The sequence below is a fragment of the Salmo salar genome, chromosome 09, assembly GCF_965601325.2.
Source record: "Salmo salar chromosome 09, fSalSal1, whole genome shotgun sequence".
Lineage (NCBI taxonomy): Eukaryota > Metazoa > Chordata > Actinopteri > Salmoniformes > Salmonidae > Salmo > Salmo salar.
Genome location: NC_138299.1, coordinates 59,986,598 through 60,007,904, shown reverse-complemented (window position 1 = coordinate 60,007,904; position 21,307 = coordinate 59,986,598). Strand labels below are relative to the sequence as shown.

Here is a 21,307-nt window from a genome sequence, read left to right as displayed (position 1 = left end):
GTTAGGGTTATAACTACAGTAGAGGTATGGTTAGGGTTATAACTCCAGTAGAGGTATGGTTAGTATTTGGGTTATAACTACAGTAGAGGTATGGTTAGGGTTATAACTACAGTAGAGGTATGGATAGTATTTGGGTTATAACTACAGTAGAGGTATGGTTAGGGTTATAACTAACGCAGAGGTATTGTTAGGGTTATAACTGCAGTAGTGGCATGTTAGGGTTTTAACTACAGCAGAGCTATGGTTAGGATTATAACTACAATAGATGTATGGTTAGGGTTATAACTGCAGTAGAGGTATGGTTAGTATTTGGGTTAAAACTACAGTAGAGTAATGGTTAGGTTTATACATAGAGTTGGGGTATGGTTAGGGTTATAACTAAAGTAGAGGTTTGGTTAGGGTTATAACTAAAGTAGAGGTTTGGTTAGGGTTATAACTAAAGTATAGGTATGGTTAGGGTTATAACTACATTAGAGGTATTGTTAGGGTTATAACTAAAGTAGAGGTATGGTTAGGGTTATAACTGCAGTAGAGGTATGGTTAGGGTTATAACTACAGTAGAGTTATGGTTAGGGTTATAACTACAGTAGAGGTATGGTTAGTATTTGGGTTATAACTACAGTAGAGGTATGGTTAGGGTTATAAATACAGTAGAGGTATGGTTAGGGTTATAACTACAGTAGAGGTATGGTTAGTATTTGTGTTATAACTACAGTAGAGGTATGGTTAGGGTTATAACTAACGCAGAGGTATTGTTAGGGTTATAACTGCAGTAGTGGCATGTTAGGGTTTTAACTACAGCAGAGCTATGGTTAGGATTATAACTACATTAGAGGTATGGTTAGGGTTATAACTACAGTAGAGGTATGGTTAGGGTTATAACTAAAGTAGAGGTTTGGTTAGGGTTATAACTAAAGTAGAGGTTTGGTTAGGGTTATAACTAAAGTATAGGTATGGTTAGGGTTATAACTACAGTAGAGGTATTTTTAGGGTTATAACTAAAGTAGAGGTATGGTTAGGGTTATAACTGCAGTAGAGGTATGGTTAGGGTTATAACTGCAGTAGAGGTATGGTTAGGGTTATAACTACAGTAGAGGAATGGTTAGTATGTGGGTTATAACTACAGCAGAGGTATTGTTAGGGTTATAACTACAGTAGAGGTATGGTTAGTATTTGGGTTATAACTACAGTAGAGGTATGGTTAGGGTTATAACTACAGTAGTGGTATGGTTAGGGTTATAACTGCAGTAGAGGTATGGTTAGGGTTATAACTACAGTAGTGGTATGGTTAGGTTTATAACTACAGTAGAGGTATGGTTAGGGTTATAACTACAGTAGAGGTATGGTTAGGGTTATAACTACAGTAGTGGTATGGTTAGGGTTATAACGACAATAGAGGTACCGTTAGGGTTATAACTACAGTAGAGGTATGGTTAGGATTATAACGACAATAGAGGTATTGTTAGGGTTCTAACTACAGTAGAGGTATTGTTAGTATTTGGGTTATAACTACAGTAGAGGTATTGTTAGGGTTATAACTACAGTAGAGGTATGGTTAGTATTTGGGTTATAACTACAGTAGAGGTATGGTTAGGGTTATAACTACAGTAGAGGTATGGTTAGTATTTGGGTTATAACTACAGTAGAGGTATGGTTAGGGTTATAACTGCAGTATAGGTATGGTTAGGGTTATAACTGCAGTAGAGGTATGGTTAGGGTTATAACTACAGTAGAGGTATAGTTAGGGTTATAACAACATTAGAGGTATGGCTAGGGTTATAACTACAGTAGAGGTATGGTTAGGATTATAACAACAATAGAGGTATTGTTAGGGTTATAACTACAGTAGAGGTATTGTTAATATTTGGGTTATAACTACAGTAGTGGTATGGTTAGGGTTATAACTGCAGTAGAGGTATGGTTAGGGTTATAACTACAGTAGAGGTATGGTTAGGGTTATAACTACAGTAGAGGTATGGTTAGTATTTGGGTTATAACTACAGTAGAGGTATGGTTAGGGTTATAACTGCAGTATAGGTATGGTTAGGGTTATAACTGCAGTAGAGGTATGGTTAGGGTTTTAACTACAGCAGAGCTATGGTTAGGATTATAACTACATTAGAGGTATGGTTAGGATTATAACTACATTAGAGGTATGGTTAGGGTTATAACTACAGTAGAGGTTTGGTTAGGGTTATAACTAAAGTATAGGTATGGTTAGGGTTATAACTACAGTAGAGGTATTGTTAGGGTTATAACTAAAGTAGAGGTATGGTTAGTGTTATAACTGCAGTAGAGGTATGGTTAGGGTTATAACTGCAGTAGAGGTATGGTTAGGGTTATAACTTCAGTAGAGGAATGGTTAGTATGTGGGTTATAACTACAGCAGAGGTATTGTTAGGGTTATAACTACAGTAGAGGTATGGTGAGGGTTATAACTACAGTAGAGGTATGGTTAGGGTTATAACTACAGTAGAGGTATGGTTAGGGTTATAACGACAATAGAGGTACCGTTAGGGTTATAACTACAGTAGAGGTATGGTTAGGATTATAACGACAATAGAGGTATTGTTAGGGTTATAACTACAGTAGAGGTATTGTTAGTATTTGGGTTATAACTACAGTAGTGGTGTGGTTAGGGTTATAACTACAGTAGAGGTATGGTTAGGGTTATAACGACAATAGAGGTACTGTTAGGGTTATAACTACAGTAGAGGTATGGTTAGGGTTATAACTCCAGTAGAGGTATGGTTAGTATTTGGGTTATAACTACAGTAGAGGTATGGTTAGGGTTATAACTACAGTAGAGGTATGGTTAGTATTTGGGTTATAACTACAGTAGAGGTATGGTTAGGGTTATAACTGCAGTATAGGTATGGTTAGGGTTATAACTGCAGTAGAGATATGGTTAGGGTTATAACTACAGTAGAGGTATAGTTAGGGTTATAACAACATTAGAGGTATGGCTAGGGTTATAACTACAGTAGAGGTATGGTTAGGATTATAACAACAATAGAGGTATTGTTAGGGTTATAACTACAGTAGAGGTATTGTTAATATTTGGGTTATAACTACAGTAGTGGTATGGTTAGGGTTATAACTGCAGTAGAGGTATGGTTAGGGTTATAACTACAGTAGAGGTATGGTTAGGGTTATAACTACAGTAGAGGTATGGTTAGTATTTGGGTTATAACTATAGTAGAGGTATGGTTATGGTTATAACTGCAGTATAGGTATGGTTAGGGTTATAACTGCAGTAGAGGTATGGTTAGGGTTATAACAACATTAGAGGTATGGCTAGGGTTATAACTACAGTTGAGGTATGGCTAGGGTTATAACGACAATAGAGGTACTGTTAGGGTTATAACTACAGTAGAGGTATGGTTAGGATTATAACTACAGTAGAGTTATTGTTAGGGTTATAACTACAGTAGAGGTATTGTTAGTATTTGGGTTATAACTACAGTAGTGGTATGGTTAGGGTTATAACTACAGTAGAGGTATGGTTAGGGTTATAACGACAATAGAGGTACTGTTAGGGTTATAACTACAGTAGAGGTATGGTTAGGGTTATAACTCCAGTAGAGGTATGGTTAGTATTTGGGTTATAACTACAGTAGAGGTATGGTTAGGGTTATAACTACAGTAGAGGTATGGTTAGTATTTGGGTTATAACTACAGTAGAGGTATGGTTAGGGTTATAACTGCAGTATAGGTATGGTTAGGGTTATAACTGCAGTAGAGGTATGGTTAGGGTTATAACTACAGTAGAGGTATAGTTAGGGTTATAACAACATTAGAGGTATGGCTAGGTTTATAACTACAGTAGAGGTATGGTTAGGATTATAACAACAATAGAAGTATTGTTAGGGTTATAACTACAGTAGAGGTATTGTTAATATTTGGGTTATAACTACAGTAGTGGTATGGTTAGGGTTATAACTGCAGTAGAGGTATGGTTAGGGTTATAACTACAGTAGAGGTATGGTTAGGGTTATAACTACAGTAGAGGTATGGTTAGTATTTGGGTTATAACTACAGTAGAGGTATGGTTAGGGTTATAACTGCAGTATAGGTATGGTTAGGGTTATAACTGCAGTAGAGGTATGGTTAGGGTTATAACTACAGTAGAGGTATGGTTAGGGTTATAACAACATTAGAGGTATGGCTAGGGTTATAACTACAGTTGAGGTATGGCTAGGGTTATAACGACAATAGAGGTACTGTTAGGGTTATAACTACAGTAGAGGTATGGTTAGGATTATAACAACAATAGAGGTATTGTTAGGGTTATAACTACAGTAGAGGTATGGTTAGGGTTATAACTGCAGTAGAGGTATTGTTAGGGTTATAACTACAGTAGAGGTATGGTTAGGGTTATAACTACAGTAGAGGTATGGTTAGTATTTGGGTTATAACTACAGTAGAGGTATGGTTAGGGTTATAAATACAGTAGAGGTATGGTTAGGGTTATAACTACAGTAGAGGTATGGTTAGTATTTGGGTTATAACTACAGTAGAGGTATGGTTAGGGTTATAACTACAGTAGAGGTATGGTTAGGGTTATAACTACAGTAGTGGCATGTTAGGGTTTTAACTACAGCAGAGCTATGGTTAGGATTATAACTACATTAGACGTATGGTTAGGGTTATAACTACAGTAGAGGTATGGTTAGTATTTGGGTTAAAACTACAGTAGAGTTATGGTTAGGGTTATAAATACAGTTGGGGTATGGTTAGGGTTAGAACTAAAGTAGAGGTTTGGTTAGGGTTATAACTACAGTATAGGTATGGTTAGGGTTATAACTACAGTAGAGGTATTGTTAGGGTTATAACTAAAGTAGAGGTATGGTTAGGGTTATAACTGCAGTAGAGGTATGGTTAGGGTTATAACTGCAGTAGAGGTATGGTTAGGGTTATAACTGCAGTAGAGGTATGGTTAGGGTTATAACTACAGTAGAGGTATGGTTAGGGTTATAACTACAGTAGAGGTATGGTTAGTATTTGGGTTATAACTACAGTAGAGGTATGGTTAGTGTTATAAATACAGTAGAGGTATGGTTAGTGTTTGGGTTATAACTAGAGTAGAGGTATGGTTAGGGTTATAAATACAGTAGAGGTATGGTTAGGGTTATAACTACAGTAGAGGTATGGTTAGTATTTGGGTTATAACTACAGTAGAGGTTAGGGTTATAACTAACGCAGAGGTATTGTTAGGGTTATAACTGCAGTAGTGGCATGTTAGGGTTATAACTCCAGTAGAGGTATGGTTAGTATTTGGGTTATAACTACAGTAGAGGTATGGTTAGGGTTATAACTACAGTAGAGGTATGGTTAGGGTTATAACTACAGTAGTGGCATGTTAGGGTTTTAACTACAGCAGAGCTATGGTTAGGATTATAACTACATTAGACGTATGGTTAGGGTTATAACTACAGTAGAGGTATGGTTAGTATTTGGGTTAAAACTACAGTAGAGTTATGGTTAGGGTTATAAATACAGTTGGGGTATGGTTAGGGTTAGAACTAAAGTAGAGGTTTGGTTAGGGTTATAACTACAGTATAGGTATGGTTAGGGTTATAACTACAGTAGAGGTATTGTTAGGGTTATAACTAAAGTAGAGGTATGGTTAGGGTTATAACTGCAGTAGAGGTATGGTTAGGGTTATAACTGCAGTAGAGGTATGGTTAGGGTTATAACTGCAGTAGAGGTATGGTTAGGGTTATAACTACAGTAGAGGTATGGTTAGGGTTATAACTACAGTAGAGGTATGGTTAGTATTTGGGTTATAACTACAGTAGAGGTATGGTTAGTGTTATAAATACAGTAGAGGTATGGTTAGTGTTTGGGTTATAACTAGAGTAGAGGTATGGTTAGGGTTATAAATACAGTAGAGGTATGGTTAGGGTTATAACTACAGTAGAGGTATGGTTAGTATTTGGGTTATAACTACAGTAGAGGTTAGGGTTATAACTAACGCAGAGGTATTGTTAGGGTTATAACTGCAGTAGTGGCATGTTAGGGTTATAACTCCAGTAGAGGTATGGTTAGTATTTGGGTTATAACTACAGTAGAGGTATGGTTAGGGTTATAACTACAGTAGAGGTATGGTTAGTATTTGGGTTATAACTACAGTAGAGGTTTGGTTAGGGTTATAACTAAAGTATAGGTATGGTTAGGGTTATAACTACAGTAGAGGTATTGTTAGGGTTATAACTAAAGTAGAGGTATGGTTAGGGTTATAACTACAGTAGAGGTATTGTTAGGGTTATAACTACAGTAGAGGTATTGTTAGGGTTATAACTACAGTAGAGGTATGGTTAGGGTTATAACTGCAGTAGAGGTATGGTTACGGTTATAACTGCAGTAGTGGCATGGTTAGAGTTATAGCTACAGTAGAGGTATGGTTAGGATTAGGGGTATAAATACAGTAGAGGTATGGTTAGGATTAGGGTTATAAATACAGTAGAGGAATGGTTAGGGTTATAACTACAGTAGTGGTAGGGTTAGGATTAGGTTTATAAATATAGTAGAGGAATGGTTGGGGTTATAACTACAGTAGAGGTGTGGTTAGGATTAGGGTTATAAATACAGTAGAGGAATGGTTAGGGTTATATCTACAGTAGTGGTATGGTTAGGATTGGGGTTATAACTACAGTAGAGATATGGTTGGGGTTTTAACTACAGTAGAGGTATGGTTAGGATTAGGGTCATAAATACAGTAGAGGTATGTTTGGGGTTATAACTACAGTAGAGGTATGGTTAGGATTATAAAGACAGTAGAGTTATGGTTAGGGTTATAACTACAGTAGAGGTATGGTTAGGGTTATATTTACAGTAGATGTATGGTTAGGGTTATAACTACAGTAGAGGTATGGTTAGGGTTATAACTACAAAGGAGGTATGGTTTAGGGTTATATCTACAGTAGAGGTATGGTTAGGGCTTTATAACCTGTTGGGGCTAGGGGGCAGTATTTTCACGGCCGGATGAAAAACGTACCCAATTTGAACAGGTTACTACTCTGGCCCAAAAATTAGAATATGCATATTCTTAATAGATTTGTATAGAAAACACTCTGAAGTTTCTGAAACTGTTTGAATTGTTTCTGTGAGTATAACATAACTGATATGGCAGGCAAAAACCTGAGACAATTCCAAGCAGGAAGTGGAAAGTCTGTGGTTGTAGTTTTTTCAAGTGATTGCCTTGACTGTATACAGTGAGTTAGGGTTCATTTTGCACTTCCTAAAGCTTCCACTTGATGTCAGCAGTCTTTAGAACGGTGTTTGAAGATTCTATGGTGAATTCGAAGGGAATAACAGCCCTAGGAAGTAGGTGTCCCATTATAAGGCATGGGCTCAGTCACGCGCAATGACTTGGGAGCGAGCTGAGTTCATATTTACTGCTAAAGAGAACGTATAGGTCCGGTTGGAATTTTATTCATGATATATGATATTAGCAACCTAAAGATTGATTCTATACATCGTTTTACATGTTTCTACAAACTGTAGTATAACTTTTTTGACTTTTCGGCTGGACTAAGTAAGCATGCGCGTTGTGGATTTGGATAGTGAACCTAACGCGCAAACAAAATTGATTATTTGGACATATAAATGAACTTCATCGAACATTTATTGTGGAGCTGGGGATCCTGTGAGTGCCTTCTGATGAAGATAATCAAAGGTAAGTGAATATTTATAATGTAATTTGTTTGTTTTATTGACTCCAGGATGGCGGGTTTCTGTTTGCTAGTTGTTAGTGTCATCTGGGCTGTACTCAGATTATTGCAAATTGTGCTTTCACCGTGAACCTTTTTTGAAATCTGACAATGCGATTACATTTAGGATAAGTGTATCTATAATTCTGTGCATAACACTTCTATATTGATCAAACATTTTGATGAGTATTTCTGTAATATGTGTGCTCATTGTGATGATTCACCGAAAGGGTTGGAGGGAAAACATTTCTCCACATTACGCGCCAATGTAAAATGCTGTTTTTGGATATAAATATGAACTTTATCGAGCAAAACATACATGTATTGTGTAACATAATGTCCTAAGAGTGTCATCTGATGAAGATCGTCAAAGGTTAGTGCATCATTTAGCTGTGTTTTGGGTTTTTGTGATGCATCTAGTTGCTTGGAAAATGGCTGTGTGATTATTTGTGTCTATGTACTCTCCTAACATAATCTAATGTTTTGCTTTCGCCGTAAAGCCTTTTTGAAATCGGACAATGTGGTTGGATTTACGAGAAGTTTATTTTTAAAATGGTGTAAAATTGTTTATTGTTTGAGAAAATGGAATTACAGTAGATGTGATGTTAGGATTATAATGACAGTAGAGGTATTGTTAGGATTATAACTACAGTAGAGGTATTGTTAGGGTCATAACTAAAGCAGAGGTATTGTAAGGGTTATAACTACAGTAGAGGTATTGTTAGGGTTATAACTACAGTAGAGATATGGTTAGGATTATAACTACAGTAGAGGTATTGTTAGGGTCATAACTAAAGCAGAGGTATTGTAAGGGTTATAACTACAGTAGAGGTATTGTTAGGGTTATCACTACAGTAGAGGTATTGTTAGGGTTATAACTACAGTAGAGATATGGTTAGTGTTATAACTGCGGTAGTGGTATGGTTAGGATTATGGATATAACTTCAGTAGCATTACCTGACATAAGGGGTTGTCCTGTCATGCCCATGGGAGCCATGCCCAGGTTGTTCATAGCTGTGGCCCAGGCGTTGGGGTCTGACATGGGCATTGTCATTGAGCTGGGGTCCATGGACATGTTATGATTCCCTTCTGCAAAAGAGATAGAAAGAGAGCGAGAGTCAGTCAGAATATGGTACAATCAGATATGGTCTCAAATCTTTTTGTCTGCTTTGTTCGATTTCCTCACATTTCCTATTTAATAGCTTCTATAAACCTGTGAGGTGTTACAAAGGAAATTAAATTGAGACTTTACTCATGTCTGGCAGTAGCAGAGGGGTATACTTCATCTTTGTGCTCTCAGAGTGGCGAGAGAGAGGCCATTAGTACAGTGACACACCCTTTTAATTTTATTCACAGGTTCAATCCCCTCCTAGCTGAACCCCCTTTGTCTCTGACCTCTACTCAGAGAGCCTCCTGATGATGCTGCTTCTCTTCCCTGACCGACACCACACACTCTCAAAAGGAACAAGAGGACTAGCAACACACACACACACACACACACACACACACACACACACACACACACACACACACACACACACACACACACACACACACACACACACACACACACACACACACACACACACACACACACACACACACACGAGGACACACTCTTTTGATAGAATCTACCCAATAAAACGCCAGTGAGAGAGAAAAGCTGGTTTATGTTTGACTGTCACAGTAAATAAAAATAATTCTCCAGCAAACACAAAATATTACGGTAATAATAAAAACTGAAATCCAGATACTGAAGGGAATTTATAAGGCATTAGGGATTCTGAAACTAAAACATCTCTGGCCAACTGCTACGAACACACATCTATTCATACAGCCCACGGCGGTCAGATTTTCTGCCAAGTGTAACGTCTTACACAGTAAAGCAAACACATACAGATCCCTATAGTAAAAGGCTCAAAGTAAACAAGAACACATCACAAATAAAAACACCACCGTATTCTGACAAACCAAACAATTTCACAACCCTAAATGGGCTTTCTTTCTCTTATTTATTTGACCTCCCCCTCTGACTGACGGGTAAAGTGTGACGGCTGGCTGTGGCACTAAACTGCTCTTCTGCCTCATGATGCCAAAACAAACAGTGGGTGCTAATGAGGAGGAGGGCTGAAGACAACACTTCATACTTCAAAAGGTCCACTGCCTTCTAACACTGATGCTGTGTGAATGTGTGTGTGTGTGTGTGTGTGTGTGTGTGTGTGTGTGTGTGTGTGTGTGTGTGTGTGTGTGTGGTGTGTGTGCCCTGTCCAATCACTTGAGTAGCGAACTGATTGTTCCGAGGCAACTGATGGGCAGGTAAAATGCAGGACTAATATTGATACCTCTGTCTGGTATAATAAAGGACTAATGATGTTACCTCTGTCTGGTGTGATTAAGGACTAATGCTGATATCTTTGTCTGGTATAATAAAGGACTAATGATCTTACCTCTGTTAAGCATGAGAAAGGACTAACCCTGATACCTTTGTCTGGTATAATAAAGGACTAACGCTGATACCTCTGTCTGGTATAATAAAGAACTAATGATGATACCTCTGTCTGGAATAATAAAGGACTAATGATCTTACCTCTGTTAAGAATGATAAAGGACTAACCCTGATACCTCTGTCTGGTATAATAAAGGAGTAACCCTGATATCTCTGTCTGGTATAATAAAGGACTAACCCTGATACCTCTGTCTTGTATAATAAAGGACAAATGCTGTTACCTCTGTCTTGTATAATAAAGGACAAATGATGTTACCTCTGTCTGGTATAATAAAGGACAAATGATGTTACCTCTGTCTGGTATAATAAAGGACAAATGCTGTTACCTCTGTCTGGTATAAAGGACTAACGCTGATACCTCTGTCTGGTATAATAGAGGACTAATGCTGTTACCTCTGTCTGGTATAATAGAGGACTAATGCTGATACCTCTGTCTGGTATAATAAAGGACTAATGATGTCTGGTATAATTAAGGACTAGTGATGTTACCTCTGTCTAATATGATAAAGGACTATTGCTGTTACCGCTGTCTCCTGCATCTCAGATACTCTCATTACACTCCCATCCTTGGGTTGCCGTGGCAAAGGCTGTTAAAACTGTTGTATAACGGAGGAGAGAGAGGTGTTGTGTTTTACTGCAGTTTTACAGCAGTCATCATGTTGTCACTGACCAAACAGTCAAGGCATAGTTGAGGCTCAGAGGCTTGTTAACCATTGATACCCTCTTAGTGGGTCCACTGCAACAACTAAAGGAGCTCTAATTGCAGAAGGGGGAGTTGGAGCTGTTTTACAGCAGGTCAAACAGGAGTCGTGTAAACAGCCTCACTCATCAGTCATAACAAAACTGACTAGTCTCACTGACCAGTCAAAACAAAAAGGGCATAAATGCAATGAGATGGTTTAGAATCAGTGACAACCGTATAAGTCTCAGTTTCCGATCGGATCCAGATACCTCCACAGGATTTAGCTCATCACACAACAACTAACTGTGTTGTCATAGGAGATCTTAGAACTGATCTTATCATCAGGTTTATAGTAATCTAAGAGTTGAAGGCTTTGAGAGATTGGTAGAGTGCTGGTCGAGGTCAAGGTTAGTGCTGCTGGCCTCACGCCCTGAAATGGTAAGATGCTGTAGAGGAATTGTCCACAGTATCATGGTTCCACCAGTCACCAGAGGGCGGCAGATACCATCTTAGAGACAATTAGGACACTCAGGTGTTGTCTATTTGCCATTATGATTTCCCCTTTTAAAGAGGTGTGTTTCTGTCTCTGTTTTGCAGAAGCTTGATTTTCGGTTGCCATGTGTGTCTGTCCCCTGAGTAAGTTTTCTAGTAATAGAGTGGTTCCTCCTTTAAAAGTTGCAGCGGACTGCAGCGCAGCTTGCATGGTGCCGCGGAATTTTATGGCACGTTATTTAAGTGTGAACCACTGGTACCATTAATGCTAGTTAGTGCTAGTTTGACCACCAGAGGGCATCATTGAGAAGCATTTGATAGCCTTCAGTAATTACTGAACTAGAGAATACGGTAAAGCGGGAGACCGGGGTTCACTTCCTCGACTGGAATGAAGGAGCAGGCTGTCCTTGTAAATAAGACTTTGTTCTTAGCTGACTTGCCTAGTTAAATAAAGGTTACACTAAGAGCATAACATTTCTACACCCTCATTTTCTAATTCTAGTCTAACTAATACCTTAATGGAAATTTGGTGTCAGTGAAAATAAAAATCTCATTGATTTATCAAGACCAGTCCCCATGCTTGTCTCAGAGCAGTGCGAAACGGTGCTAAAATAGTTGTCGGCTTTTGCTTCAAATCCTATTGCTTCTAACTTCAATATGCTCTTTAAATAAATAAGACCTATACCACTTTTAACAGCACATTACTCAACTCTAGTGAGACTCATGTCGCCTACGGTAGACCTACAGTATATCGAAAAACTTGACCATGACTCTCCGCCAATAACTACATATAGAGGACTGGAGGATTCTAAATTAAAACCAAAAGCCACCTCATGGGTCTCCCAGTGGTGGTCGGCACGGGTATCGAACCTGCATCTGTAGCAACGCATTTTGCACTGCGGGAGCCCCCATCCACTCCGGAGCCCCCATCCACAAAGTATCAAAATACAGAGAGGTGTTGGTAAAGTTATCCTGCTAATAGTCCATAATGGGCTATTATAATACTGTACATGGTGTCCAGGTCAGGATAACCAAAACATTTCTTTATTAAAGACTATCAGGAAGAATGTTGGTACTTATTTATTTTCATCCAAAGCCATGAATGAGTGAGTCACTTAGCTTTAGGTAGGTGCCGGCTATATGACTGTGTCATCAACTTGATAATATATAACAATATTTTGTAGGTTATTTTGTTAAAAAAAATGAAAGAGAGTGATTTTAATCTGAATAAAAGCCCAAATAATATTTGTTATTCCCATAGTAATTCGTTATGGATCCATAACTAAATAAACATCAGCAGTTTGAAAGAGTATTTTTATCATTATTTTATTAACGAAAGCATAAAGATGTTGATGAAGAAATACTGTACTGCTGTTTTGAGTGTGGCAGAAGAATCAGAATTAGTTGTGTAATATAGGTAATTAAGATGTCTTATCTGCATAATATGCTTATGGTATATACTTGTTATTAGAATGTATCCCTTCGGACTCTGGTGTTGGCAGTTGCACTTCTTCCCTTAGCTGGGGCTCAGTCACCTGGGGCCCAGAGAGGGGAGAGGTCAGGTTTGTCTTTCATATGTCCCTGGTGCTATGCAGAATATCAGAAAGGGAAGAGGACAGGAGGGAACATTGTCTTCATATGTGAATGTGTCTACCTATTCTTAAACCATGTGAAGGGATGGCGTGATTAATGGGGAACCAATTACTTGTCTCCACATGTCTGTGCGCCAGTCACTCCATCCTTTGGCATTGGGGGATGTGTGTGGTAGTGTCTGGAACTATTGTATGTCATCTCTGATGTTGCACTTATCCTGGGTTAGTGTATGACCTAGAGGCTCACTCCCCTCAGTGAGCTTGTCCAGGAGTGTGGTCAAGAAGGGGTTTTACTTGAGATGGGAGTATCTGGAGTTGACAACTGATTTATGCCATTGGATGAGTTGGTGCTATGAAGTACCAGGAACGAGGGTTCAGTTCCCTGACGGGGAGGAAGGAGTAGGCTGTCCTTGTAAATAAGAATTTGTCCATAACCGACTTGCCTAGTTAAATAAAGGTTACACTAAGAGCATAACATTTCTACACCCAAATTTGTGACTCAATAATTACATATAGAGGATTGGAGGATATTTCTGTAATTCAGTGATATTTATTCCCATAGTAATTCATTATGGATCCATAACTAAATAAACATCGGCATTATGAAAGACTATTTTTACCATTATTTTATTAATGAAAGCAAAAGATGCCATTATTAGTATCAATAATAATAATAATAATCACTTGGTTTAAAAAATAACAATATTTTGGAGATGATTTCATTTTCAAATAATATAAAATGAGCGAGAAAAATGCCACTCTTGAACATGGGATAAGACATTGTTACTAATTTGTAAATAAAACCAGTCAAGGCCGGCACGGTTATTAAACCAGCATCTGTAGCAACACAGCTTGCACTGCTATTGTCACGTCCTGACCAGTAAAGGGGCTGTTTGTTATTGTAGTTTGGTCAAGGCGTGGCAGGGGGTGTTTGTTTAGGGTGTTTCGGGGTTGTTTGGGTTATGTTCTATGTTAGTGTATTTCTATGTTATTTCTAGTTGGTCTATTTCTATGTGGTGTTTATTGGGTTGACCTTCAATTGGAGGCAGCTGCTTCTCGTTGCCTCTGATTGAAAGTCCTATTTATAGGGGTGTTTGTTCTATCGGGGTTTGTGGGTAGTTATTTCCTGGTTTAGGGTTTGTTGCACCTGACGGGACTGTTTGGAGTCGTTTGTTTTGTATACGTGTTTATTTTGTTTTTCCTTCAAATAAAAAAGAAGATGAGTATACATTTTCCGCTGCGTTTTGGTCCACTCCTTATGACAATCGTGACAGCTATGCAGTGTCTTAGACTTTGCACCACTCAGTCGCTGTACAACATGACCGGTCGGGAATGGCTTACAGTACTACACAGTAAGAGCAAAATAAAATAATAAAAACCTTAGTGTAACAACAGTTTTAGTAAGCAATACTGAAGTTGTGCACAATTATCCATTTCTATTTAGGTTTATGTTGCCCATTCATTGTCAGTTAGAGACACAGTAGGACCCAAAAGCATAATCAGTTTCTAACTCCCCCTTGCACTGGTCTGGAGCAGTGTAGTGGTGACGCAGGGTACCGTGCTAAACCACAAATTACCCATGGCGTAAACTCGCAACTTTAAAGGAGGAACCACTGTAGTGTTTGTTGTTTTGTCCCAGTGTTACTGTGATTCTTCTGTTACCTTGTTTCTCAGTAAAGCCTTTACGTTATCCTAAATCATTGATTCCTCATCTAGTCCATTCTCTGCACATGAGTTCAACCTCACCACGTCACACACATGGTCTCTCTGTCCTCCAGTCTGTTCTTTGCTAGCTCCCTCCCTCTCTCCATTCACCCATCACTCCCTTCCTCCCTAGGCACTGACCTCTGGGATTTAGGGCTTTACAGAGTGACCTTGAGGACAGAGGTCTGGCATGGTTCCCTCAGCTCTCTTTCACTTGATCACATCCACACAGAGCCGAGGGAGTGTGTCTGAATAGCAAACAGCAGTGGAAAGATCAACACTAGCACACACGCTTGCTGGCCCAACCAGAAGAAACTTCAGCCAGTGAAAATACACATCTGTCATCAAGAGAAGTACTGAATATAAATATGTCTAAGACTGAATCTGTTCTATAATTTAACAAAAACAAATCAATGCCTAAAGTTTGGCAGGGATTGATTCAATGTGTAACCTCTATTTCAACATTTAACTGGTCAAAGAGGTAGATCAAAATCAATGTGGATTAAATTGTAATAAAAGTGGGTTACTATGCTTAGCTGTAGTGTAGACTATGCTATGAAAACCAATCGATAATTTTGCTGTATAATTATAGCCATTATTGATTTAATAGAATCAATTTACATTGAGCCCTTGATCGATCTGATTCTGTTTTAGTTGAAAAAAGCCAAAAATTAACCAGAGCTGCAAAAAAACACATTTTCAATTGAAAATAATTGAAGTGACACATCTCTACCTGGACTCCCACCGTGCTAAAGTAATGGCATAAGAAACACTGCCACAGGCCTGATCTCAGCCTTACTTGCCTATGAGCTGCAGTAAAGGCTTTTGAACTGCAGTAAAGGCTCCCCCAGGGTGCCGATGGGAAATGTATCAGTTTTAAGGCCCATTGGCTGGAGGCCTCCGAGCAGGCCAAGAGAAGCTCAGACATTTAGTTTACAACGGACAAGGTCTTAACAGCTAACAGGCCAATTACAGCCTCTAACACAGAAAGGTCTCCTGGAACACTATCATGGTCATATACCCCCAGAACAGTGAAGGAAGACTGTACTCAGGACTAACTGAGACAGACAGACAGACAGACAGACAGACAGACAGACAGACAGACAGACAGACAGACAGACAGACAGACAGACAGACAGACAGACAGACAGACAGACAGACAGACAGACAGACAGAAGTAGAGATTGAGAGGGAGAGAGGAGTAGAGAGAGAGAGGGAGAGAGAAGAAGAGAGAGAGGGAGAGAAGTAGACAGAGAAGGAGAGATTGGGAGAGAATGGTCTAATTTATGGCAAATTGCAGGCATTTTCTATCGCAATTTGGACCATCCACATAATGAAAATTAGGTCTAATGATAGTTTGTAAGAAATAATTAGGGGTTTTATCAATATAAAATTATCAAATAGCCTATAAATGTGTCCTTGCTGAACAGAAAATTGCTGGGTGAAATGGTGCAGAATCTAAATAATTTCCACTGCATGTATCTATATCAAAAGTAAAAACATCCATGATATCAAATGTCTCTGATTTCCCTTGAATATTGATTCTGGAGCCTTAGACACACAGCATGATCATAATATAGGAGGCGAATGCCATTTTCATTACAAAACAATCCTCAGAGTAGTGATGCCAGTCCATGAAAAACACTCACCAGGCAGATAAAATGCATGCATTGCAAAATAGCTTTCTTGGAGTTGCTTGTTTGACCTTAATCTAGTGGATGCAGATCTGTGTGTTCAGCTCTGTGCTTCTGTTCGTGTGTCAGCAGGGATTCCTTCCACCTGAATCCAAGATCAGCTCAACTAGATGAACACTAAAAAGTGGAGAGTATTGATTCCAAGTAAGGAATAGGATACATTACTGTGTGCATCCACATCCACCTAAAGACATGTCTGTGGATGTTATTAATAATGTACACATCTTAGAGCACTTCTCATTAACAGTGTAGCTGGGAGAGAGAGCTCAGAGTGGGGTGTAGATAACAGATCTGTTCATTTAGGATGAGGGCCACAGGAAGGAGAGTTCAGACAGAAGTAGCTGATAGAAACATTCAGGCTACCCAATCTACCTACCTCATCCCCATATTGTTTTTACGTACTTTTCTGCTCTTTTGCACACCAGTATTTCTACTTGCACATCATCATCTGCTCATCTATCACTCCTGTGTTAATTGCTCAATTGTAATTACTCCGCTACTATGGCCTATTTATTGCCTTACCTCCTCACGCCATTTGCACACACTGTATATAGACTTTCTTTTTTTTCTATTGTGTTATTGACTGTACTCTTGTTTATTCCATGTGTAACTGTTGTTGTTTGTGTCGCACTGCTCTGCTTTATCTTGGCCAGGTCACAGTTGTAAATGAGAACTTGTTCTCAACTGGCCTACCTGGTTAAATAAAACAAATAAAAAAAGAAGAGAGAGAGACTGCGCTTTGTCCATATAACCCTGGAGGGTCATTGTCCGCAAAGGTGTTCTCTCTGTCCTCAATTAAAGCCAATCACCATTTATAAAACAAACCATCACAGAGACATTATTGACAGTTAAAAGCAGGATTAATGAGTGATTACTTTTAGACACTTTGATTGTTATAAATATCTGTGCACTATGAAGATGAAAATTATGGAAATGCTTTAGTGAGAGGAATGGGAAGTGTTTTTTTGTGTGTGTTCACAGAGACAGACAACACTGTGTTTGGGATGGAAAGTGTCCCTGTCAGGGGCCGCTAGGGGTGTCCAGGGGCCCAAAGCTATATTCCAGTTAATCAGGGGCCACAGGGACACACACAGGGACAGTAGTCACTCAACACTAGTCCTTAATTTACCACCCGAACCCCTCCCCCGAATCCTCCTCCCAATTTTCCTCTCCTCCACTCTCTTCTCTTCTCCTCCCCTCTTTACAGTACAGAGAAGAGAGGCAAGCTAGGTTCAAGTTAGGCACATTACACAGACCTGACAATTAAGGCACACAGGGGGAATGGAGCGAGAGGGGAATGGAAAGCATACTGGGCCCTAGCTTTGTAAACCTTAATGGAAGAGTGGGTCTCAAAATACAGTAGGCATCAAGTAATACCAGTAATCTCATTTTGTAACACACTAATGGATTCTGAACAGACCCGACACATAAGCCACACATAATGTCATTATTTTGAGGGGAAATGGATGGTGAAGTGATGAGCATATTGGTAGTTAGTGGAGAGACCCCCCACCGAAAAAAGTAATTGAAGAAGTTTGTTGCGATTTCATAATTAAAGTGAATGATTTAAGGGGAAAATGCAGTTGGGAGCACAAACTTAGATGCATCATTAAACATTACAAATTCAGGGGTTGCTTGCATTAATGTGCGCTAATGTATTAAGACTTCAAGCCTCAAAGCTTGAGCAGAAACGCCATGACGGAGAATTTAGAGGAACATTAAATTAAATCAAATCAGGCAGTTCACAAACACACAGGCCTACATACATTCAACTGATTCAAATGGTTCATCCATTATGCAGTGTGGCAGAAGACTACAGTGAGGAGGAGACTTGATGGATTCATTAGAGCCATGAAATATACGTAGCCAATTGAATCCACATTCATCTCTCCTGCATAGCAACTTTAACCTGCCAGCCACAACAAGCTTATAATAACCAAAACAAACCGGCCAGTCATAACAAACCAATAATAGTTAAAACACATCTAGGCCTATATAATGAAAATACAGTATTAAAGCCTTTGATGGTATGTGCACAAGTTTGCAAGTCATAACAATCCTACAGAGAGAGCAGATTTACCACAGAGAATCCACACTGCTACTTAGTCTTAAAATCAAATCAAATTGTATTGGTCACATGCGCCAAATACAACAGCTGGAGACTTTAGAGCGAAATAATTACTTACAAGCCCGTTCCCAACAACGCAGAGTTAAAAATTAATACAAGTATTTGCTAAATAAAAAAGGAAATAGTAACACAATACAAACAATAATGAGGGTATATATAAGGAGTACCAGTACTGAGTCAATGTGCAGGGGAATGAAGTAGTTGAGGTAATTGAGGTAATACAGTATGTACAGTGAGGGAAAAAAGTATTTGATCCCCTGCTGATTTTGTACATTTGCCCACTGACAAAGAAATGATCAGTCTATAATTTTAATGGTAGGTTTATTTGAATAGTGAGAGACAGAATAACGACAAAAAAATCCAGAACAATGCATGTCAAAAATGTTACAAAATGATTTGTATTTTAATGAGGGAAATAAGTATTTGACCCCTCTGCAAAACATGACTTAGTACTTGGTGGCAAAACCCTTGTTGGCAATCACAGAGGTCAGACGTGTCTTGTAGTTGGCCACCAGGTTTGCTCACATCTCAGGAGGGATTTTGTCCCACTCCTCTTTGCAGATCTTCTCCAAGTCATTATGCTTTCAAGGCTGACAGGCCGAGGGAGATTGACAGTTCTTTTGTGTTTCTTCCATTTGCGAATAATCACACCAAATGTTGTCACCTTCTCACCAAGCTGCTTGGCGATGGTCTTGTAGCCCATTCCAGCCTTGTGTAGGTCTACAATCTTGTCCCTGACATCCTTGGAGAGCTCTTTGGTCTTGGCCATGGTGGAGAGTTTGGAATCTGATTGATTGATTGCTTCTGTGGACAGGTGTCTTTTTTACAGGTAACAAGCTGAGATTAGGAGCACTCCCTTTAAGAGTGTGCTCCTAATCTCAGCTCGTTACCTGTATAAAAGACACCTGGGAGCCAGAAATCTTTCTGATTGAGAGGGGGTCAAATACTTATTTCCCTCATTAAAATGCAAATCAATTTATAACATTTTTGACATGCGTTTTTCTGGATATTTTTGTTGTTATTCTGTCTCTCACTGTTCAAATAAACCTACCATTAAAATTATAGACTGATCATTTTTTTGTCAGTGGGCAAACGTACAAAATCAGCAGGGGATCAAATACTTTTTCCCCCCACTGTACATGTTGTTAGGGGTAAAAGTGACTAGGCAATCAGGATATATAATAAACAGAGTAGCAGCAGCATATGTGAAGTGTGAAAGTGTGTATATGTGTGAGTGTGTGATGTGTCAATTTTCATGTGTCTGTGTTTTGTGTGTGTGAGCGTGTGTGTGTGTGAGCGTGTGTGTGTGTGAGCGTGTGTGTGTGTGTGAGCGTGTGTGTGAGCGTGTGTGTGTGTGTGTGAGCGTGTGTGTGTGTGAGCGTGTGTGTGTGAGCGTGTGTGTGTGTGTGTGTGTGTGTGTGTGTGTGTGTGTGTGTGTGTGTGTGTGTGGAGTGTCAGTGTAGTATGTGTGAGTGTGTGGCTAGAGTATAGTGAGTTTGTAGCCAGTGCAAGGGAGTCACAGTGCAAAACAATTAAGGTCAATAAGTAATCAAGAGGGTCAATGTAAATTGTCTGGGTAGCCATTTGATTAACTGTTCAGCAGTCTTATGGCTTGGGGGTAGAATCTGTTCAGGAGCCTTTTGGTCCCAGACTTGGCGCTCCGGTACTGCTTTCTGTGCGATAGCAGAGAGAACAGTCTATGACTTGGGTGGCTGGAGTCTGACAATTTTTAGGGCCTTCCTCTGACACCGCCTGGTATAGAGGTCCTGTATGTCTTATCACTCTGACAGATCCAGAGTGTCTGAAAATTCATTAACAAGCTGACCTTCAGTTGGGTCATTGAAAGAGAGATAGTGAGAGATAAATAGCTTTGAACAGGCTCCTGGAGGTAACTGTAATTAGTGCTGTGGTTGTCATTACCTCCATAGATCACTGGATCTACATTTACATCAATAAAACTATCACACATTAACATCAATAAAAACATCACTTCCGCAACAGCTCAGGGGCCACTTATTAGAGGACAGGGTAATTTGTGATGTTCTAAAACACCCACACCTTTTACCCACTCCTCATCATCTCGTACACTTTATTAATGAGTTATGATGCACTAGTACCCAATAATTTCCCCCAGTGGGGGCATTTTATCCTCTGTCCTTCTGTCTCCTCAGGGAGTAGGGAGGAGAGTAAAGACCCTCTGTTGAGACCGTCACATGGTCAGGGTAACTAACTCTCGGGGGAATAGAGAGACTTCAAAGAGACAAGCATACACTTAATAATTGATAAAGTGTCACTTCTTTTCAGTCCTTTATCCCTCTCCTTATCCCTCAGTCCGGCTCCATATTTGAAAGAACAACATGCATGCATGGATTGACAGACACACACACACACACACGCACGCACAGGGCACACACGCGCACAGAACAAGAAAGACATACACACATGAAGATAGATATGAGTGAACCTTGTCTCTATCTCTGATGTGTCTATCTCAGCTCCCTGGATCTGAATCAACACTGACAGATGACTGTGGTTAATTGTTAATTCATGTACAAATGAAAAGGGTGCAGGCTGAGCTGCTACTTCCCTCTTAGATACTGGAGCAGTTTGCTCTCCTGCCTCTGGTTCTCTTTGCTCGCTCTCCCCCACATAAACTGTCATTAATAAAAACAGCTTCGTTAACAGACCTTAATTACAAAACAAAGGAGATGCTTTGAAAAGGGAATGCCTGGCCGTTAAACTTCAAGGTCTTGCCTGAAATCTGTTTGAAACCCTGGAAAATTTGGAATTAAAC

At 39.3% G+C, this 21,307-nt stretch overlaps 1 protein-coding gene across 1 annotated transcript in view; it reads right to left on the bottom strand.

The window, feature by feature from the left end:
* LOC106611501 (ecto-NOX disulfide-thiol exchanger 2) overlaps positions 1-21,307 on the bottom strand; it is a 284,053-nt gene that overhangs the window by 97,001 nt on the left and 165,745 nt on the right. Inside the window, exon 3 of the mRNA XM_014211765.3 lies at positions 8,673-8,804. Within this exon, the coding sequence (XP_014067240.1) occupies positions 8,673-8,804 (132 nt within the window). The remainder of the gene's footprint in view (positions 1-8,672; positions 8,805-21,307) is intronic.